Source organism: Sinocyclocheilus grahami, unplaced genomic scaffold (assembly GCF_001515645.1).
Source record: "Sinocyclocheilus grahami isolate Dianchi unplaced genomic scaffold, SAMN03320097.WGS_v1.1 scaffold208.1, whole genome shotgun sequence".
In the NCBI taxonomy this organism is placed as follows: Eukaryota; Metazoa; Chordata; class Actinopteri; order Cypriniformes; family Cyprinidae; genus Sinocyclocheilus; species Sinocyclocheilus grahami.
The window spans coordinates 1936383-1958560 of NW_015505387.1; the positions used below are offsets into that span (position 1 = coordinate 1936383).

Below are 22178 nucleotides of genomic sequence, written 5' to 3' on the forward strand. Positions count from 1 at the left end.
ACGTAAGGACACCTCACACTACTACCTGCAGTTCATATTTTAAGTGTGTATTATTAAAGGAACATATTTTTTATGAAGTTGTGGTCGTTTGTTTCATGTATGCTGTTTTAGTAGCATATTCTTTTCACTTCAGTGTAGTTATAATTAGATTGCAAACCTCAATTGATAAATAATATAACAGAAGTATTAGGTAAATATACAAATCAGTGAATATTGTACTTACTATAGACAATTTCATAGACTGTCAATTGCACAGACAAAGATGGTGCTTGTGGAAAAAAATCTAATCCATTTTTTATCATAAAATGCATAAACATTACATTAAACCAGGGTTTCCTAAATTGGGCTTGAACTAAAAACTGAAGGGGGTTTGTGAGTTAATCAATTCAATCATAAAAGTGTAAAATAAATTATTTAAACCCTTTAACACTAAAAATAGAAACATTTCATTTGTTTAGCTGCATGTCAACGTGACCATTAAGCAACATGCAAATGTGTTAAGTTAAATTATATTAATATTAACTTCCTCGGATATATTTCAAGTAAATATTACATCAAATTGGTTTGACTGACAAAAACCTTTGGGAACCCCTTTGTTTCATACATGTTCTACTTTCTTGAGAGGTGCTTTCTTAAAGGGATACTCCACCCCAAAATGAAAATGTTGTCATTAATCACTTACCCCCATGTCGTTACAAACCCGTAAAAGCTTCGTTCGTCTTCTGAACACAATTTAAGATATTTTGGATGAAAACCAGGAGGCTTGTGACTGTCCCATTGACTGCCAAGTAAATAACACTGTCAAGGTCCAGAAAATTGTCAAAGACATCGTCAGAATAGTCCATCTGCCGTCAGTGGTTCAACCGTAACGTTATGAAGCGACGAGAATACTTTTTGTAGGCGAAGAAAACAAAAATAACGACTTTATTGAACAATTCGTCGTCTCCGCATCACCGTAGCGCAATTTTGGAGAATAACCGCTGAACGTAAACAACGCATACTGTTCTACTTGTCTGTGTCAGCCGCACCACACGGATACGTTTTCTGCGTTTATTTATGCTTTGATTTGAACGAAAACAGCACATCCGTGCAGTGCGACTGACACAGAAGAGCGTATGCTGCTTGCGTTCAGCGGTTATCCTCCAAAATGGCGCTACGGTGATGCGAAGACGACGAATTATTGAATAAAGTCGTTATTTTTGTTTTCGTTTACGTAAAGCACTTTGAATTACCATTTGTGTATGAAATGTGTTATATAAATAAACTTGCCTTGCCTTGCCTTAGATGATTTCAATTGTAAGGCTTTGCAGGGTTAATATATTTTGTTCATGAAAACATGCCTTTTATTTGTTTCCACTGAATGCGATTTCTGTCTACTGAAGTTTATAGCTTCAGTCTACTCTGAGTTTGAGGCTGAGTTCATTGCAGCACATTTTAAATACTGAGCCACGCTGTACAGTGGCTAAATAAGCCATTCCGAGTGTAATGGTGATGATAGCATGCAGATTAGTGGTTGAGGTAATGATTATCTTCAGTACAGTAGAAATAGACTGTAGAAATAGGCCTGAGACCATGAGCATAGACCAGATCCAAGGCCATGTTTAGGTGCATCATCAAGAGGACACAGCATCGATCATGAAATGTATCCTTTAGTTCTAAATAACTATTCTTTAAGTCTATAAAGCAAAAGAACCAGTTATTACCACTATATTGCTTTTTACTACTTCAGTGACCAATTATATGCAGTTTGACTGGGCTGAAGGTGGGTTAAATCTCTTGACAGCAAATGTTATGTGCTTAAATTTCTGTTTGCCTAAAGGGAGGGTATTTAGACTTTTTCCTCAGACTTCTCATGCTTTAATATGACTTTAGCATACTTTTTAAAAGGGTACCTATCGCGGAAATAATATACTTTATATAATATTATGACTAACTAAATGTAATGTTTTTGGACACTTCATTGCATGTTATTTACATTTAGTAAACTTACAAGTGTTTTGTTTTAACAACTTAAGTATAACTTAAGTACATCTTTAGATGTAATTTCATCATTCGATAATGAAATATGTTTAAAGTGCAGAATGTACTGACAAGCATTTATGGTAAACTAAAATATACTTTAATGTCATTTCTATTGAAACTTCTGTGTCATCTATTTGTAATTACACAATCATAATGATGAAGTTTTAATTTACAATATTATTGTTGTTGCAAATAACTTAAAATATATTAACTTTAAATGTAATATTGAATAACACTACAGTTAAAATTATAAGCAGGTACTTTACTTAGTATGTTAGTCAACATATCAAAATAAGTGTACTTCTTTTGAAAGCACAAAAAACGTTGAATTTGACATCATTGCAAAGTGCACTTTTTAAAAGTGCATAGTCATGAAAGTGTAATCTCAAGCACACTTAAGTGGCCTTTTATTTCAGCCATATATCATTTTACCTGTAAGACATTTTTAATATCTGAACTACATCACGTGTGCATTCAATATAATTAAGCACACCTGTTTCACAAGACTGTTTTCAGATTTGTCAGATTTCTTGCGTTTTAATATGGTCCGACCATTGATATATTGGTCACACTGATGTATTTACATAGCCAAAATCCACTTTTGTAGGGTAGGTGCATTTTCATAATGAGTAACTTAATGACATAAAAAAATGCTAAATGAAATAGCATAAGCTGCACAGCATGATACAATCATTTAAACGAAGAATAGAAACCAAGGAAAATACACAATAAACGAAATACTGACAGACCAACACATACAAATCCATACTTGAGGCCTGGTAAAAAAATAATACAATTGAAGAGTCAAAATATGTTTAAATGAGCAACTAAAGAACAACTGAAATACTCCAGGCACCTGTTTGCAGAGCTACTGCAGCATCTTTGGATGTGTTTGAAATCTACAGTAAACATTCTAGTTGTTTAAGACTTTTACAGGTATTTAACACCTGGTTTCTTAATTTGTGTAAAGTGCCGAGTTCAGTTATCAATTTTTTAGAGTGTAAGAAACTTACTATAGTAGATACACCTGTTGAAGATTAAAAATAAGTACAATTATTGGTCTTGCCTACATTAATGTGTTTACATAGTATTTTACATAGTAATGTTGCATTATAGTGCATTAAATATGTGCATAAAAATGAATACAATATAAATATATATATAAACTTGTAACACAGAAATTGTTATAATCATCCAGTAAAGCTAGTTAGTCATGTTTTTATTTTCATTTTGTTGTTAATGTGTCCATGTGTCACTCTGAGGGCCATGTTTTTCTTGGAGTGGACGGGCTTCGGGAGATTGCTTTAGATGATACCTGAACAAAGAACAAACACAAAAGTTATGTTACCACATTATAATATAATGCTAATTATATATTATATACAGATTATATATAATCTGACCGCCATCAATTCGTAGCAGTGAATGATATCGATCACAAGTGCAGTATGGAGTACCTCAAGGCTCAGTACTAGGACAGTTACCCTTGGGAGATATCATCAGGAAACACAGAGTTAGCTTTCACTGTTATGCTGATATATTTATTCTATATTTATTCGTGGCCCGGCGAAACATACCAATTTGAAAAACTAACGGAATGCATAGTCGATATAAAAACTGGATGACGAATAATTTCTTCCTGCTAAATTCTGAAAAAAGAGAGGTATTAATTATCGGACCTAAAACCTCTGAATGAAAATTCCTAGAACATGGTCTAAGACTCGATGGCTGCTCTGTCAATTCTTCGTCATCAGTTAGGAACCTAGGTGTGCTATTTGATAGCAAACTTTCCTTTGAAAGCCACGTTTCTAGCATTTGTAAAACTACATTTTTCCATCTCAAAAATATATCTAAATTACGACCTATGCTCTCAATGTCAAATGCAGAAACGTTAATTCATGCATTCATGACCTCAAGGTTAGATTATTGTAATGCTTTATTGGGTGGTTGTTCTGCATGCTTAATTTAATTAAAAAAATGCTAAGTACATACAGTAACTTTCTTATATCGTTCTTATTGTGTGTGAACGATTAATCAGTGCCTGAAAACACAATAATTGTCAAAATAATAACATGCTCTGTCTTTTTATTCTGATGTGAATTAGGCTGGATTCAGGATCACTAGAAACTTCCAAGCAGGTGTGATTTGGAGCTGGTTGGAGCTAAACTCTGCAGAGCTGTGGCCCTCAGGGATTGAGTTTGAGACCACTGTATTAAGGCCTCGTTTCCATTCACATCTGGCTCCATTCTGGTAACACCCGCTTTCATGACCCAAATCAATTCCAAACTGCTGTCTCGCCCCGGAATTTTTCTGAATAAATATCCTATTTCACATTCATCACTTAAACAAGTCTTGTAAAGTGTAATTAAATTGCTGAAATCCATGTGTTTCTTCTGCTTGAATGAGTTAGAAAAGGGATGCATGGTCAGTGTGAGAGGACTCTTACATCTGCCTGTGTTTTCGAGTAGTTCATGTGAGCATACAGTAGAACAGCAATATCATTGTGGGACGCCTCCAGAGCAATGGAGAGAGCATTACTGCCATCCTGGAGGAAAGAAGTCAAAGAGCATGGATTTACACATAATGCATTGTTGGACTGGATGCTTTAACACTGGATGCCAAGTCCAGCAACATTTAGGGTGTGACCTGTTTTTCTGTTACATCATTATCTATAAAACAGAGTACAACTTCCTGCTATAATGGAACAAGTGACTGCACTGGATTTCAAGCATACACATGTAGAACTAGTATATTCACCTGCCTTAGATTATTATTAGTATGACCACCACTTTAATCGTGGCATTATTTTAGGCTGCAGTATTATGCAGAAACGGTACATATTTTAGTGCCATGTACATTTTCATCATGGTTGTATGAAGGTGGTTGTGCTTGTGATGAACTCACATTGTCCACAACTGAAATGTCACACCCCGGCTGCTCCAGCAGTAAGGACACAATCTCAGGCCGACCGTGTTCACTCGCACACATCAGAGCAGTGGAGCCCTCGTCATCCTGGATGTTCACATCAGCAGCGCAGTCGAGCAGCGCTCGCACCATCTCCTGCCGCCCGTGACTCACGGCCAGCATCAAAGCCGTCTGTCCTGCCTAACCACAGACACACACGCTCAGCTAGACGGCAATCAACACTTTCATTCATTTACACTCTTATAATGCAATTATCTGTTTTTATCCAAAAATGTATAAACAGTGAAGATTTTAGACACTCAGGCCTCACAGAATTAATTAGTGCAGTGTCTGAATTTCATTGCATTAGATACAAAATATCAAAACAAGTTTTCTAAGCCATTTTATTCGAGGTTTGCCTTCCTTAACTTTCTTTAAAATCAATGCCACATTTAAATTTTTATTTTTTTTTGAACTAATGCAATGACATTCATACATTTTTAAGTGTGACTATTACACTACCTTTCCAAAACTTAAAATTGGTAAGATCTTTAAATGTTTTTGAAAAACGTTTCGTATGCGCAAAATTACAGTAAAATCTGTAGTATTGTAAAATATTATTACAATTTAAAATACTAGTTTTATATTTTATTTTATTGTAAAATGTAATTTATTTCTGTGATCAAAGTTGAATTTTCAGCATCATTACTCTAGTCTTCACATGATCCTTCAGAAATAATTCTAATATGCTGATTTGGTGCTCAAGAAACATTTATTATTACTATCAATGTTGAAAACAGTGCTGCTTTTATTTTTGTGTAAACTATGATATATATTTTTTCAGGATTCTTTTCTAAATTGAAAGTTCAGGAGAACAGCATTAATTTGAAACTGAAATCTTTTGTAACATTATAAATGTCTTTACTGTCACTTTTGATCAATTTAATGCACCTTTGTTTAATAAAAGGTTTCATACACCCCCCCCCCCCAAAAAAAACAAATCTTATTTTCCCAGACTTTTGATCAGTAGTGTATGTATTCTGTAAAGAATTCTGTAAGCTTTTCATTTCTTTTAGCAAATAAAAAAAAATAAAAAATTGTACACCAAGTTAAGCAAAAGAGAATTTTCACAGAGGAACAATTTTAGATTCCCCAAAGAACCTTTTAGTGAACAGTTCTTGAAAGAACCCCTTTTCTTTTTCCACTATAAAGAACCTTTTGTGCAATGGAAGGATTCCATGGATGTTAAACGTTCTTCGTGGAACAATAGATGCCAACAAACAACCTTTAAAAGTGTAAGTTGAAATGTCATATTCAAATTAGCAGAGGATATAATCGCAGATGAATAACTAATTAACTGGGTGACTTACTTGGCTGGCCTTGGCATTGACGTTGCCCAGACGGAAGAGTTTCTGGACCACTGCCATGTCGTCCTCCTCCTTCACTGCTGAGAGCGCTGCCAGCATCACAGCTGTATATCCGGCTTTATTCTGCTGATCAACGTTGCACATGCCTGCACACGAACACATCCACAACTGAGGTTTTGTAACAATGTACCGAACTGTTGGACAACTCAGCTCATTAGCATATAACTTTGGACTTTATTTATAGCTTGAACTTCCGTTTCAAAAGCAACAAGTGAATATGAGTAATATCGGTTGTGAATTCCAAGAAACTTGATAGATAATAAGTGATAACTGGACATCCCTCATGTAAACATGCAAAATAGTTAGGTCATGTGACAACCATAGTATGCACTATATATTAAGCTGCATTCTAAATGCAACAACAAAACATTACTTTGCTTACCATTAACTGGATCATGAACTGAGAAACCAAAATTCCCTTGATATTTTGACATATAAGAGGTCATTGTACTATAAAAACATCTTATAAGTTTCAGAACTCAAAACTTTCTCGTTAGTCTAAAAACAGCTTATATTGAAGGCAGTCTGCCAAAACGACAGCTTGTGGAATGTACCATTCTATGATGTGATAGTGTGGATAAGCACCGCCTTCACAGGATTCATTTACCACAGATTTGTTTACAAAGAGGATGCTGTGCTGACTATATTGGCTACGATGTCGCACCACACAAGTGTGAGTAACTGCATTCATTATGTGATCACTATTACTTTGTCTGTTATTACAGATCATTTGATATGCACTGAGCATGTATGCGTTTTTAACCTAAATCACAGCAGCGTCCATCTGTAGACTGTCAAACATATATAACTGCTAGCCAATCATAGCACTTCCGAATCTACAATCTGCCACGCCTATTCAAACAGAGCGTTCTGATGAGGGGGGTTAAAACAGGACAGAAAATAGCCTATTACTTCTAAATTATGAGTTTTTTTATGTTAAAATCTTGATAACATTATAAGTGGACCTCAGAGAACAGTACACAATAAAAACCAAAGGCAGTTCATGACCCCGTTAAGTATTGAAAAAACCAGCATATGCTGGTTAGGTATGGTTTTGACCAGTCGGACCAGTTTAGGACCAGCACATGACCAGCTATGGACCAGCTCAAACCAGAATCCCAGCTTCAAAACATACCTAACCAGCATATGCTGGTTTTTTCAACAGGGGGTGCATTTTCCCACGGTTTATCCAATTGCATTGCTTGTTACAATGTTATTCTGATGTGTCCTAAAGAGCTACATTCTCTTAACCTGTGTCAAGCAGTAGGCCCACCACGGTGAAGTTGGAATGGGAGACGCTGTAGTGTAAGGCAGTGTTGCCGTTGCCATCGGTCATGTTGACTATGTGCTCCAGCAGGACGGGGGAAACCTCTGAGAAAGCCATCAAGTAATTTGACACACGTGGCGGCTGGGCCATCTTTGCACTGGATACTCTGAACCACTCCATCTGAACGCTATGAGTGCTGGACAACTGCGTTAGACATGTTAACAGAACAACATAATGGTTAAGTTTGGCTGGAATGTAATTTGAAATGATAGATTTCTAACTACAATTTGAGTAAAATGTCATTTGTGTGATTTGTTCTCACCACTTCTTTACTCTTCACTGACTTCGCTCCGTCATTAAGGTGGTTCTTCAAAATTAGACAAGCCTCACGCATTTTGGCACTTAGTTCAAACCTGTAATATAATCTCCATTTATTGCTTGCATTCATTACATCATAGCCATGATTCATGATTTTCTAAAAAAGAAATATCTCTTGTACAAGATTAGTTATTTTTGGTCCGCAAGAGAAAGACCTCAAATATTTAAACGTGCACATCTGCTAAAAGTACACTTTTAGATGTACGCTACCATATAGATGATTTTAACAGTTTTCTGTTATGTGAACTTTTAGTCATCACCAAAATCTGCATGCACTTACTTTTCCTTCACTTCCTCTTCCTGGTCCTTTGAATCTTCAGTCCCAGCTGGCATGTTTTCATCACTGTCGGTTTCATCCACATTTATATTCATCTCTTCATCAGATGTGTCCTCTAGAGCTGCCCCTTCTTCCACACTGCTGTCTGAACACGCACCAGCCTCACTTCCATCTGAGGAACTCTCTTCATCCTCTTCCTCATTCTCTTCCTCATCCTCTTCACTAGAAGTTGACTCGTATCTGAAAGAATTTAGGAGGAGAAATTCTGTATAATTGGCAGTCTGACCTCAAGTTGAAAGATTTATATAAGAAATAATGACAAAATGGAGAGTTCGAAAAACAGATTGAAAGAGTCATGTTTGAAGCCAGTGATATTATATGCAGTTGTTACTTGGCAGGATAGTTATTATTGTTGTCATTAACGATAATATTTTAAATTCGTAAATCAAATTGACTAGTTTTAGCATATTACTGTTGTTACCACTTTATAAAAGCAATAAGCCATGGGACGCAGGCTGTGACAGTCTGTTACTACAGTAATGGTATTTCGTATTGTGCCAATATGTCCTTTTTTTTTTTAAATCCGCTCTAGCAACTCACCCTCCGTTTAGAATTCCAACAAACTTCAGGCTCTTTTTGCCACCACTGGAAGCTGCGCCAGCACCACTCCCATCCTTCCTCTTCATGATAGATTTCAGAGGGCCTGCAGCTTTTTTTGCAAATAAATTATTTTTAAAGGGATTTTCCTATGGATAACCTTAAAAATATCTCTTATACAGATTGATTTAATGTCAACATGTAACAAATGTTACTTAAGCCCCGTTCACACCAAGAACGGTAACTATAAAGATAACGATATTAGCGTCCACACCAGCGAACGATATCAAAACTTCAGGCTCTTTTTGCCACCACTGGAAGCTGCGCCAGCACCACCCCCATCCTTCCTCTTCATGATAGATTTCAGAGGGCCTGGAGCTTTTTTTGCAAATAAATTATTTTTAAAGGGATTTTCCTATGGATAACCTTAAAAATATCTCTTATACAGATTGATTTAATGTCAACATGTAACAAATGTTACTTAAGCCCCGTTCACACCAAGAACGGTAACTATAAAGATAACGATATTAGCGTCCACACCAGGGAACGATATCATCTGTTTATTCGAAGCACACGTGCATCTGCCGCTTTAAATTCTCGAGCTCCTTATAGCAGGATGGATTCTGATTGGCTGTCAATGTTTGTATCGTTCATCAGCTGGAAATAATTGTTCTGAAAGTGATTCCAACAATATCGTTTCTCTGTGCCTTTATCGTTATAGTTGTGGTGTGGACTCTGCTATTCTTTAAAATTGAGAACGATTTTTAGAACTATATCTTTATCGTTATCTTTATAGTTATCGTCCGTGGTGTGAACGGGCCTTTAGGCTTATAAATTCTGGATTGACTGATTCATGCCGTAGTCTGTATTACATGAATGCCAACCAGCTTTATATTACTGCATAAATGCAAGGTTCTGTCATGAAACTCTAGATGGTGCAGGCCGATAGGTTCCAACTCAATCTGAAATAAATACATCATCATTCGCATGGGGCAACTGATTGGTTCTTTTCACATCAGCAGCCAATGAGCTGCTCCTCAACATTCAAATACTTGGCTACTGTTTGCTGTAGCAGTTGCAGCACACTTCAGAAACCCTCTATCTCCCCTAGCTCCACCTGTATAGATCTGCTACGGGGTGATTTCATGTATGTTAAACATGGGGGTTATTTCTTATATGTTATATGTGCAGCAGCAGTGTTTCTTACATGCTCACCGCAGCATGGACGTGGATGTATTGATCTATTCCGCCAAGATCAAATGCATTAACATTGCCATGTATATTACCATGCTAAACTCTCTGAGATTTGTCATGACAGAACAGCATTTATTACTGCGTACTGGCAAAATGTTAGAAAGGCTGTATTACCTACAACAGTAGCACTACCAAGGCAGATTAACATTTTAATTAAAGATTAACAAGGTGTTTTTTTTTTGTTCAAATAATTGTGCACAGTATGACTAGGAACATGCTTTATGAAAATAACAATGCTCACCCTCTGCTGTCTGTTCTTCAGCGTCTTGTGTATTATTAAGACATTCCCACTGGATACCAATGCTTACTAGCTCCACCATTTTTTCCTTTGAAGTTTCCACAGGATCTGTTTGAACGCTTTGGTCATTTTTTGAAACGTACTCCGGGTCAGTCGCATCTGGAAACAACACTCCAACTGAACAAACTTCAGGACATGTTTCCAATTGGGCATTTGCTGTCTGTGGTTTTGCTATTGTCTCTTTGTCCAGCATAATCTTGGATGCCCTCTCAATTTCTTGAGCCTTTAAAGCTTCGAGATCTTGGTTGACTTGAGTTAATCGTGTCTCGAGAACCTGGATTGACTCCTGTTGAAATTTGATAGTGTGCTGCAGGGTGTCAATTTCTCGTTCTGCCTCACTTTGTAGCCCTAGAAATGATTCTATTACCCAGACTGCCACATCTTCTGTAGCCACTCCAGTCTGAATTGCCTCATCATGCATGACACTAGTCTCAGTCTCAATAGCTGCGTGACAAACATCAATAGTAGCTTCGACAGCAGCATCCTTGACCGCTTGGCGATTGTAGACAACCACAGTCTCAATGGGATTGTCACTGCCTACTGCTATGGATCTTTTTTCTACAGGAGTAATGGCTAGTTTCTTTATGTCCTTTTTGTCTTGATCATCACTTTTGCATTCTGGCTTTTTATTCCAAAGTGACGGCGATGGTAGGGATCCTGGTTGGGAGGCTCCTACTGCTGCCTCAGTGGAGACTTGCAGTTGGAGCGTTGCATCAAGTTTCTCTGTTTTCTTTTGAAGTTCATTAGCCAACCTTTCTTTCTCAGCACGAAGCATGGCAACTTCTCTTTCTAGAACTGGTAGTCCTTTCACTCTCTCTTCCATCTCTCTTAGCTGCCTAAGGGCGGTGGCCATCTGTTCTCGCACTGTCTGAAGCTGCCCAGGAGGCAGTGTTCCTGAGTTGGAGGCTGGCGTGCTCCTTCCAGACGTCTGAGGACTTGCTTTGGTCCAGACCCCAGAAAGGGGGTTCTGAACAACATGTGATATCTGTAGCATGTGGGTATCTGAAGCAAGCTGGGAAGAAGCTGGACAGAAGTCCCTATTAGATCCACCGGCTTTGGAACTCACTTTGGAAAGGTCGGACAAATTAGAGCCTAATCCGTTGGAAAACTGACTTTGCTCCAGTTGGAGCCGGAGACTAGTTTCAAGGAGAGTTCTCTCAACCCTAGGGTTACGTGGTGGAGGCGGTGGTGGCACTTTGGAGCAAGCAGGTGGACTGGGACTGATGACTTGTAATGGGGAAAGTGGTTGTGATTTACTAGGTGATGTGATGGGGTTCTGGAGAAAAGGTGGGTTAGTTTGGCCATTCTCACTGGTTGTTGAGGAAAGGGACTCAGTGGAGGTCCAGCCACTGGTTCGACCCCCAACACTTAATTTCCTCTGATACCCACGGTCAACCCGGGATCCCCTCCGAGGGTTCACATTAGCCCTACGAATGTTGTGTCCACTCTCTATTTCCTCAACATACTTGAGAAAATCAAGGTCCAGCTGGAATCCGTAGGGCGTCTGTACTGAATAGGAGCCACCTTGATCTGTTTCTCCCTCAGTAGAGCCATGAAAAGGGGCACTCAGATCTGCAATGCAAACATAGCAGATGTGTTCATCTTGAAACAGTGCTATCGACCGAGAGCAGCAAAACAACTACTTACTTGGCAGTTTGGAGGTTATATGCACAGATTGGGTCATTTTATGGAGACCTTGTTCTGCCCCTCCAGAAGACAAATCAGCACACCTACAAGCAAAAGACAACATCTCAGTGCCATAGAGTCATCAAACAAATTAAGACATTGTTTGGGAGCTGCTGGTGACCCGCAACAAACTGAACCTAAAAGCATCTCTGGACCATTCCACAACAGGTTTGTGGTCACTGTGAAGGTTATAAGGATTGTTCTTTTGTCCAGTGGCCCATGGTAGTTCCTGAACTATTTATATATTGACATGGACTGATAGGTAATGGTGTTGCTGCATGTTGCATTGTATGTTTATTAGGACACTGCAATGTTAGCAACCAGGATGACACAGTTTCTAGTTGAAACATGATCTGGTCTCACATCACAGAAACTGTTGTTTTTAGACTGCACAGTCCTGAGGTTTTTATAACCACCTGGGATTTGTGGTTAGCTATCCAGCAAACTTAATAGGTAATTTGAAAACAGCTTTGACTATTCTGGCTGACAAAAAAATAAATATAGCTGCAACCCTCATAATAAGTAGGTTGCATGCCTTTTTGTACTCTATGATCTCTTTGATTTGTAGTATAATGGGTTGACTGTTAGCGATTAGATGGTCTTTGAGCCATTCTCTGTGTTGTTTCAATGTTTACAGACATTTTTATAAACAAAAAAAATGCGTTTAAATCTACTGTTCTAGAATTTCACTTCTGCACTAGCTGTGCAATAAAGCTGGTTTACAATTAAAACCATGGTATTGCAAGATTATTAATTTTGTTGAAATGTTACCTACTATGTTTTGGACAATGCCATGTTTGCTCAAAAGTAGGCCATAGTATATTTTAAAAGCCTTGGAGTACCATGTACGTGTATGAATATGGTAATAATAGAGTACCATGGACCAGATATCTGAGGCCAAATTATATTATAACAATTTGAATGAAAAGCTGACTTGAAAAACTGACATGAATTTCAGAATGTCACCCCTTTTCTTTAATGACAGCAACACTTAAAGTGTTGTGATTGTTTTGGGTACAAAATAAACCTTAAGTCGTTATTGGTAAATCATCCTCCACTTCCACATAGCTCTCTGATGCACAGCGCCCTTCTTCCTCTGAAACACTGCAGTGCTTTCAGGACACACTGTACCACAAAAAACATATTCCCTCACATGAACAGGCATGCATTGAAATAACTTGTGAAAGTGAAGATATTTTGCGAATGACCTTTTGAATAAATGAGTTCACTTTGCTCAGCGACTCAAATATGCAGACCATTCAAATTGTCCAACTTTTCCAGGTTTTCACTGTGCTTTTAGACTTTTGAAGCCCATTTATCATCAAATATTATCACCGTGTCATGGCACCTCTACAATAAGTTTTGTATGGAGATGTTACGGTACATTCAACGGTAGAAAACACACACGTTACATTTTATTAATACTACACATCGTGCACATTATTTATGATGCTTAATTTCAATACCAGTGGACAGAGCAGGTCATGGAAATACAGTTAAAACACACACACACCCTCTCAGAGGAGGGGAAGCATGTTGTACATAACTGTTTTCACAGAGCCCCAGGCACATTCCACCAGACACTTCCTATTTCACACAGTGCTAGTGTGACCAAGCTTGGACATGTCAATCCAACACAAAGACTCCACCAGGGTGGCGAACGGCTCGAATGCAGGATATAATGAGAAGGCTGTTAGGCCAAGGGGAAAAACAGAAGCACTTGAATGACCTTTTGAATAAATGAGTTCACTTTGCTCAGCGACTCAAATATGCAGACCATTCAAATTGTCCAACTTTTCCAGGTTTTCACTGTGCTTTTAGACTTTTGAAGCCCATTTATCATCAAATATTATCACGGTGTCATGGCACCTCTACAATAAGTTTTGTATGGAGATGTTACGGTACATTCAACAGTAGAAAACACACACATTACATTTTATTAATACTACACATCGTGCACATTAGTTATGATGCTTAATTTCAATACCAGTGGACAGAGCAGGTCATGGAAATACAGTTAAAACACACACACACCCTCTCAGAGGAGGGGAAGCATGTTGTACATAACTGTTTTCACAGAGCCCCAGGCACATTCCACCAGACACTTCCTATTTCACACAGTGCTAGTGTGACCAAGCTTGGAATATACTCTATGTATGTCTGTCGATCATTGTTTTTCTGAATGAAAGTCTAAATTAAATCTGTTCACCATATAAAATAATCATCTCTTCACAAAACTTGGATTAAACAGTTTGATTCTTATAGATTAGCTTTGCAGCAGCTTTGTGAACATTTAGGATCATCATATTTTGGTTAAATGAAGTTTCAACGGAGACTTGAACAAAAATCTTATGGGTTTGAAACTAAATGAGGGTGTTAGAATTTTACATTTTACATTTTCATTTTTGGGTGAACTAACTCTTTAAGAAGACTTAGAATATTGCATACACATTACATGTAAACATGATTCTGTTATGGTGTTTGTGTCAGCTTTGACAGTGTCCATCTCTATTTATTTTATTTTGTGGAAAAATAACAGTTTGAGCATTTTGCTAAATATCTCTTAAATATCTCTCTAAACAGAAGAAAATAAGTCATCTTTGGAGTTACTTTTATTGTACTTCCATAGTCTTTTTATCTTGACGGTGTTTGAGTGCGAGTAATGATGACAGATTAAAATTTTTGGTCAAACTATTCTTTTAAAGGGTCATATGATGTTGCTAAAAAGAACATTATTTTGTGTATTTGGTGTAATGAAATGTGTTTATGCGGTTTAAGGTTAAAAAAACACATTATTTTCCACATACTGTACATTATTGTTTCTCCTCTATGCCCCGCCTTTCTGAAACGCGTCGATTTTTACAAAGCTCATCGGTCTGAAAAAGCGAGGTGTGCTGTGATTGGCCAGCTGTCCAGTGCGTTTTGATTGGCCGAATACCTCAAGCGTGTGACGGAAATGTTACACCCCTTACCATATTGTGATGATGCCCTGTCAGGCCGGAGCGACGAGACAAAAACATGAAAACCCATTATAAAATCACAGCATCACACGGTGGCCTAGAGTGAGCAGAGGCCGGGGGATAAAGTGACCACATGTGACGACCCCGGGCTGGACTCTGCTTCATCCACGGTGAAAGCCGATCCGTCGATCCACAGCGCGAAGTTGTAGTATTTCCTCAGCGACCAGCACGGATCAGCTCCAGGCATGACGAAGCAGATATCATCCTCTTTTGGAAGACCAAACAAAGTCGTTTCGCTTTCACAACGAATCACACAGCACATTCACAACATGGCGGAAGCAACAATATTACAGCAAGAATAAAAGTTACGCCTTCTTTCTTTGCGTGAAAATTTGGGCGGCGTTATGCAAATCTTCCCACATAGTGAGGTAGATATGTGGGGGCGTGTTAGAACGAGCCGTTTTAGGTAGGCGTGGCTGACTCTTAACTTTTATAAAGAATATCTCTTTGGATTTGAGACTTTAGTCTTTGCAACTTTACAGATCTTCTTTATGCACCAAAAGCTTGTAACACTCCAAAGAGAAAGGAAAATTTTAAATCGCATCATATGACCCCTTTAATCTACAGTGCGTTGCATTGTTTTAACTAATGTCACAGCCAGTGCAGCAACACAGCTGCTCTTTCCTGAAGGGAAGTGGGTCTGATACGGCCCTAGGGTCTCCTGGAACGGCAGCCATTGTCTTTCAGGACAGTGAGTGCTAGACAGTTGATCAATGCAGCAAAAGCTGTTTCCTCAAAGACCAGGCAAGGAAAAATAAACAAGGAAACGAAGCACATGCGCATGCTCTAAAAACGACATCCCAGTGACATCAGCTCATTTTTCAGGATAGAAAAGACAATGTATAAAGTTCTAGATGATGCAGGATGTATGATCACATTTTAAAGAACAAAACATGCTATCCAGTGAACATCAGTTGCTTTTATCTTGGCTAAGGACTCAGCTGCTCAGATCGAGTTGGGCAGGTCATTCCACCAGGAGGGAACAGTTAAGGTAAAAGTCCATGAAGGTTATTTTGTGCCTCTTCGGGATGGCACTACAAAGTGCCCTTCACTTGCAAAACGCATATTTGTAAACGTTTCTTCTTTCTTGTAAAGTTTGTATACCAACAAGGTTAATACCATTAATTTCTTTTCCAACAAGGGGCTTGGTCACCAAATACATAAAGTAAATGTTATGTTTATTTAAATTTCAGATTTCCATTAATAAGGGGGTTACCATATATTGATATAAATAGTGAAAATGAGCTCAACATAGTCTCCACAATGAACCCCCCTTCATGTAGAATAAAACAACTTTTTTTAATCTGCTATGAGTGTTAGTCATTTGAATTAGATTTATCAAAATCATTATTTAGTTATGTTGGTGTAAAATTTTAGTAAATGGAAAACACCACTTAGTGCACTTAAAAAGCCTGATGAAGACCATCTGCCGTGACACAGTTCAGTGAATAACAGCAACATCCTCCCATTGTTTCTAAAAGCTGCTTCAGAAAATGGACTCTTTCTGTGAAAAACAGCTGATCACATTTTAGGGCAGTATAAACAGATTCTCAAGGCCAGTAGCGGTCACTGGCACATTCATTATTTAGTGGTGCGTTCTTGGGCAAACATCACTGTTAGTACTGCTCATATTCAAACATACAGCTTGTATGAGAAGTGTGTTATTATTTATTTTCATAAAAGGTCAGACTTGTGGTTTCAACAGAATGACAGATATTTGTCTACACTCTTAAGAGCCCAAAAAGAACGAGGCTGGCCTGTATTAGACTACAATCTATTCTCCATATGTGCTTGTTAAGCAAAACCATCCACATATCAATAGATTTGAGACTTTGTATACATTTTTGTGTTTATATTTAACATGACAAACCGATCAAGTTTAGCTCTGTGAATTAATGAACAGAATGTCCTGTTCTTTATCTAGCACTTATTCAGCTGTGTTTGTGTGTCTGGGGTCTCTGGCCGTGTCAAGCAGAAGGTTGGTCTCATTGAGTCTATTTGCGATTATCAACTTGATCCTGTCAAAGTAGCTCTGCCATAACCGTGCATGACAGTATGTTTCTTCCTCTTCATACAATGTAAAAAAAAACTGTGACATTTACAGTAAAATACCGGCAGCTGTGGTTGCCAGAACTTCACCGTAAAAAATATGGTAGCAACATTTTAGGTTTTACAGACTTAACTTAAATTCACAATAAACTCCCGTATTTCATTAACTGATGTAATGTTAATAAACCAACATATTGAAGGGTTAATATCTGTTTTGAACCATTGTAATGCACTGATAACCACCAAAAACTGGTGGTGATGAGAAAAGTCACACGATGAACCAAAGTTCATCACAAACAGCTTTTCTACGAGCTTTTCTACGAGGAGGGCAATATTTATATATAGAAGGTGCACAGTGTCATTCACACAAACACTAAACACCATCATGGTGACACACAAGATACTGAAATAATGCAATAAACATGAATTTAGATGTAAGATTAAACCCTAATGTACACAACTGGTAACAAAAAACTAAGAACAAACATAGTTATTTCAACTAAAAAACATAAAATATGCAGGGAATTCTGGGAGTGTCCATTTTTTTTCACTGTAAATTATACAATGACTTTTTCTTTTTCACTTGCAATAAACATGAATTTAGATGTGAGATTAAACCCTAATGTACACAACTGGTAACAAAAAACTAAGAACAAACATAGTTATTTCAACAAAAAAACATCAAATATGCAGGGAATTCTGGGAGTGTCCATTTTTTTCACTGTAAATTATACAATGACTTTTTCTTTTTCACTTCCAAAAACCGTATTTTTAACAGTATTTTACTGTAAAATTACATTAAATGTAATTACATTTATCCACCGTATATAGTATGGAAACTTACTGTTAACAGGTTTTTACTGTAGCATTTTTACAGTCTTTTACTGTTAAAATCACAATCATTTTTTACAGTGAAAATTATATGAAGTGATAAGTGGTGTGGGAGAGAAAGTTTGGGTAACACTTTGGTTTAGGGAACAATTGTCACTATTAGTTGCTTAGCATGCATATTACTAGCATATGGACTGTTTATTAGTACTTATGGCTACAAAATGATATAAAAGACCTTGATTTTTTTAATAGTTAATGTAATAATTTCTGTTCTGCTAAACATTCGGATAACTTCCCGTGGAAACGAATCACCCTTCACTGACTTTCACTGAAATCCACTACATGACTGAACTTAGACTGTCTTCTTCTCAAGCTTGTATATTACAAATATTGTTGGCTCCTTGATAAATTGGTTTTGTTCCTCTTTTCTATAAAAGGCCACGGTTTTGGTTAAAAGTGTCAGCTGCATAAAAATACATATTCTGTCACAAGAACAGATAAACACTAACAAAACAAAACAGAAAAACTTAAATCTGGATCCACCAAAATCAAAGCTAGATTTTACAAATAAATTGCAAAACATTTTTATATTTCCTATGCTGATTTAGGCACTAACTTTGTTTGTCACGTGCTAATTGGTTTAACATTTTCAGACAGAGCTCTGTCTGCCGGCCCGTTCAGTATTATCCACATACTGACAAATAATGTGATTTAGAGGAAGGGAAAGTCTCCAGAACATGCTGCCGTGAACACTGCACGCTCTATTCGCCTGTAAACAACTTATACATTATCCACAGAACAAAGATCTTCTGTCATGGAAGCGAGTCAAATCATGTCCCCCTATTTAACTATATTAGATTAAAGATGAGAATGTATTAGATCACATTTAATGGTGTTACAGTGCAAAGCTATAGTGTGGGCTGGGATGGAACCATAACTACTATTAATATCTTTACGAATGTGATCACATGGACTACATAGGCATCTACCAAATCCTCATCACTGCATCAATAATCTACCATTTCAGACCGAACTTTGTCAATCACAAGGCGCTGTATATACATTTCTGAAAGTCATCTGAATCTAATTCTTTGCACAAATGTATTCCACTTTATCTATATGTAGATGAGTAAGGGTGAATGGTGGAGGGGCGACCCAGACTGTAAATAGAATCATGAGACCTGAAGCATGTGATTCTTTTAGCGTTTCGGAGGCGAGTTCAATTTTCAAGCTACAGAACTGTTTTGGGGCAACAACAATATAATGTATTGTTAATAGTAGTTTTCTCTGCTGAGATCAGTAGATCAGGATGCTTTGATTAATGAAAAGGTCGTGAAATGTCCTATTTTGTGCCTTTTCTTCCTTTGTTTATATTGCATTCATTTGTTTGATTATTTATTTATTTATTGCATTCCAAGTACAACACAAAGACATATAATTTGAGTATGCATGGTGGTACAAAACAGGAGGTAAAATGTCACATTTTAAAAGTCAAATTTTTTGTTCTTTTTCAACACTGTCTAAGTTTGAAACTTTCATCGCTTTTGCCATCCTGTTACCAAATTTACCATTTTATTTATCAATAAACATAAAATCTAAATCAGCTTAAAGGTACTAACAGGATAAAAATATTTAAGTGAAATGTAAAAAAGCTACAGGTTCCACGCTTCATTGCTAGTTTGGTGTTTTTTAGCCTATTTTGATCTACATTTCCCATTAATACAATATTTTGTATACAAAAACTTTATTGGGTTATATGGCAGAGCTCGATGTAGGCCAGTGTTGGGGGTGACTCATTACAAGTAATGCGAATTACGTAATCAGATTACTTTTTCAAGTAACTAGTAAAGTAGCGCATTACTTTTTTAATTAACAAGAGAATATCTGAGTTACTTTTCCAAATAAGTAACGCAAGTGACTTTTTTTTTCCAATTTATTGATTAACAGCTCTCCTGTCCCCATGTTGAGAGAAATCAGAAGATGTTACTGTAGTTCTAAAATAAATATGAATATGCATTCATTCATCTCACTCACACAAAAAAAACCATTTGTGTGTCTTTTTTTATTGTTAAAGTGTGTTGAAATTTCTTCTTCTGCATTCTACTGTACGGACGTACATTTACTTTCCCTTCAGCCTGAGGCTTATTCATTTCACTTTTGGTGTGAAAAGGCTGTTATATTTGCCAAAAATATAACTTTTTTATTTTAAAAACAAACAAGCAAGCCCTGTCCAGATTTTAAAAGTAACGCAAAAGTAACGTAACGCATTACTTTCCATAAAAAGTAACTAAGTAACGTAATTAGTTACTTTTTTATTGAGTAATATTGTAATGCATTACTTTTCAAAGTAACTTTCCCCAACACTGATGTAGGCCTACTCAGTGAACATTACAGCTAGGTTGTGTATAAAAACTGAATGGATTTTAGTTTATATAAGATAGTTAATAGTTCTATCTCCCCTAAGACCAAGGAGTTTACAAACAAACAAACAAACACTAATTAGGGAAGCAATATGTACATGGATGCACCACACACCGTATTGATTAGACACAGACATACATCTTGAATTTGTTGAATATAATGCCAAGTATCCAATTAAGCTTTGTTCTTTGGCAGAAATGTACAAATGCTATTCCTGTTACCTAAACGCGCGCCACAGATATAAATCCCGTATCACGCACTGCGCTACAACACACTCAACACAAAGTTATAGCAGAGACAGTTCAATTTAAAGCAGTAACTTAAAGTTAACTATCATCAAAGCAAGAGCAATCTGAGTAGAAACAGCGCTCTCTATACTGATAGTCCAACTATTTTCGGAAGTCATGAAACTTTGTCTTACCCTTAGGGTGACGACCGCTACTTTGTTTTCTTTTTTGCGTTATAATAATCCGGGTATGCGCTGATTTATCTTCAGCCGTCAGACGACCAGTAGTTACCGTTCATTCCGAGTAGGTAGATTATGAAGGGTCCGAGTCTGTGTTGAAGTGTACGGCGCGGGCTCATGGGCGGCGCTGGCATTGCTTTGAATGGGTGGTGCGGATTTCTTCCCATGCACACATGTGACTGCGTCGTAATCTTCCAGCTGAAGAGCTCTGCATTTAGATCCATCTGAGCCAGGCAGAAATATTCAATGTCCCAGACTGGAAGTTCTTAATAATTCTTATTAATGCAAATTCTCACATATATGATCAGTGTTGGGAAGGTTGCTTTGGAAATAGGTTCCAGATTACAAGTTACACTCTTAAAAATAAAGGTGCTTCACGATGCCATAGAAGAACCTTTTTGTCTGAATGGTTCCATAAAGAACCTTCAACATCTGAAGAACCTTTCTGTTTCACAAAAGCTTCTTTGTGGCCAAAGAAGGTTCTTCAGATTACAAAAAGGTAAGAAAGAGATGGATCTTTAAAGAAGCTTTGACTGAATGGTTCTTTGTGGAACCAAAAATGGTTCTTCTATGGCATCGCTTGAAGAACCTTTTGAAGCACCTTTATTTTTAAGAGTGTACGCTAATATGCAATAAGTAGTGTAACTATTTCAATTACTTTATTAATGTAACTGATTACATTTGATTACTATTCAAAATTTCTGATGTTTTCAACTGTTAATCCTTTTCAAACATGTAAACCAGGCAGTGCTCAACACTGATTACTATCACTTTCGAAATCCTTTATCCCTTGAACTAAGATTATAATAATTGTAAAGCCCAGCAAGCACAAAATCAGAGTTACTTTGAGATCATTCTGAGTTATGGCTGCACAATTAATCGAATTTCTAATCGCGATTACAACAGCGTAATCGTTCAAAGCTGCAATTATTCGTTCAAAGTCCACTTATGTTATTCTGCGTGCTTAAGATGCGTTTTTTTCTTTCTGCATGTTATCTTAAGAGGTTTTCCATTGTTTTAATTTTAGTATAACATTATAATACCATTCATATTTTTACTTTTTTATAATTTAAAGAAGAAACCAATCCGATGTTCGCTCCTTGCCTCCCGAGAAGTGTGACAGAAGAACCGACCTAAACCGTTACCTCTGATTGTACCCTCCGTTTTGTTTCCGTTTTTCTCCCAGAGTTTTTCTTTCCGTTGTGTCCCCATGGATCCCTTCACTCGCCCCGAATTCCTCCTCCTCCTGCTGGAGCAGGGAGACAAAGCTCTCGAGGACCC

General features: G+C 37.3%; 1 protein-coding gene across 2 annotated transcripts; it reads right to left on the reverse strand.

The window, feature by feature from the left end:
- Window positions 1–3267: 3267 nt before the first annotated feature.
- Window positions 3268–21005, reverse strand: LOC107595771 (KN motif and ankyrin repeat domain-containing protein 3-like). 2 transcript variants are annotated; one of them, XM_016286282.1, is made up of 11 exons: window positions 20853–21005; window positions 12072–12154; window positions 10368–11996; window positions 8876–8984; window positions 8279–8515; window positions 7943–8033; window positions 7605–7824; window positions 6297–6439; window positions 4927–5127; window positions 4469–4567; window positions 3268–3337 (listed from the first exon to the last, which is right to left on the reverse strand). In XM_016286282.1, the coding sequence occupies exons 2-11, from the start codon at window positions 12106–12108 to the stop codon at window positions 3275–3277; spliced, it is 2829 nt and encodes a 942-aa protein (XP_016141768.1). In that variant the 5' UTR covers window positions 12109–12154; window positions 20853–21005; the 3' UTR covers window positions 3268–3274. The 2 variants fall into 2 exon arrangements, with proteins under 2 accessions (XP_016141768.1, XP_016141769.1); XM_016286283.1 differs by having other exon boundaries at window positions 20950–20984.
- Between the last annotated feature and the right edge of the window lie 1173 nt (window positions 21006–22178).

Bases quoted from the DNA above. Each gene is read 5' to 3' on its own strand.
- LOC107595771 (XM_016286282.1), bottom strand. From the start codon at position 12,108: ATGACCCAATCTGTGCATATAACCTCCAAACTGCCAA. The intron at 8,516-8,875 runs GTGAGTTGCTAG...AAATTCTTTCAG, and splicing joins GTTGGAATTCTAAACGGAGG to ATACGAGTCAACTTCTAGTG. The intron at 8,034-8,278 runs GTAAGTGCATGC...ATTATATTACAG, and splicing joins GAAGAGGAAGTGAAGGAAAA to GTTTGAACTAAGTGCCAAAA.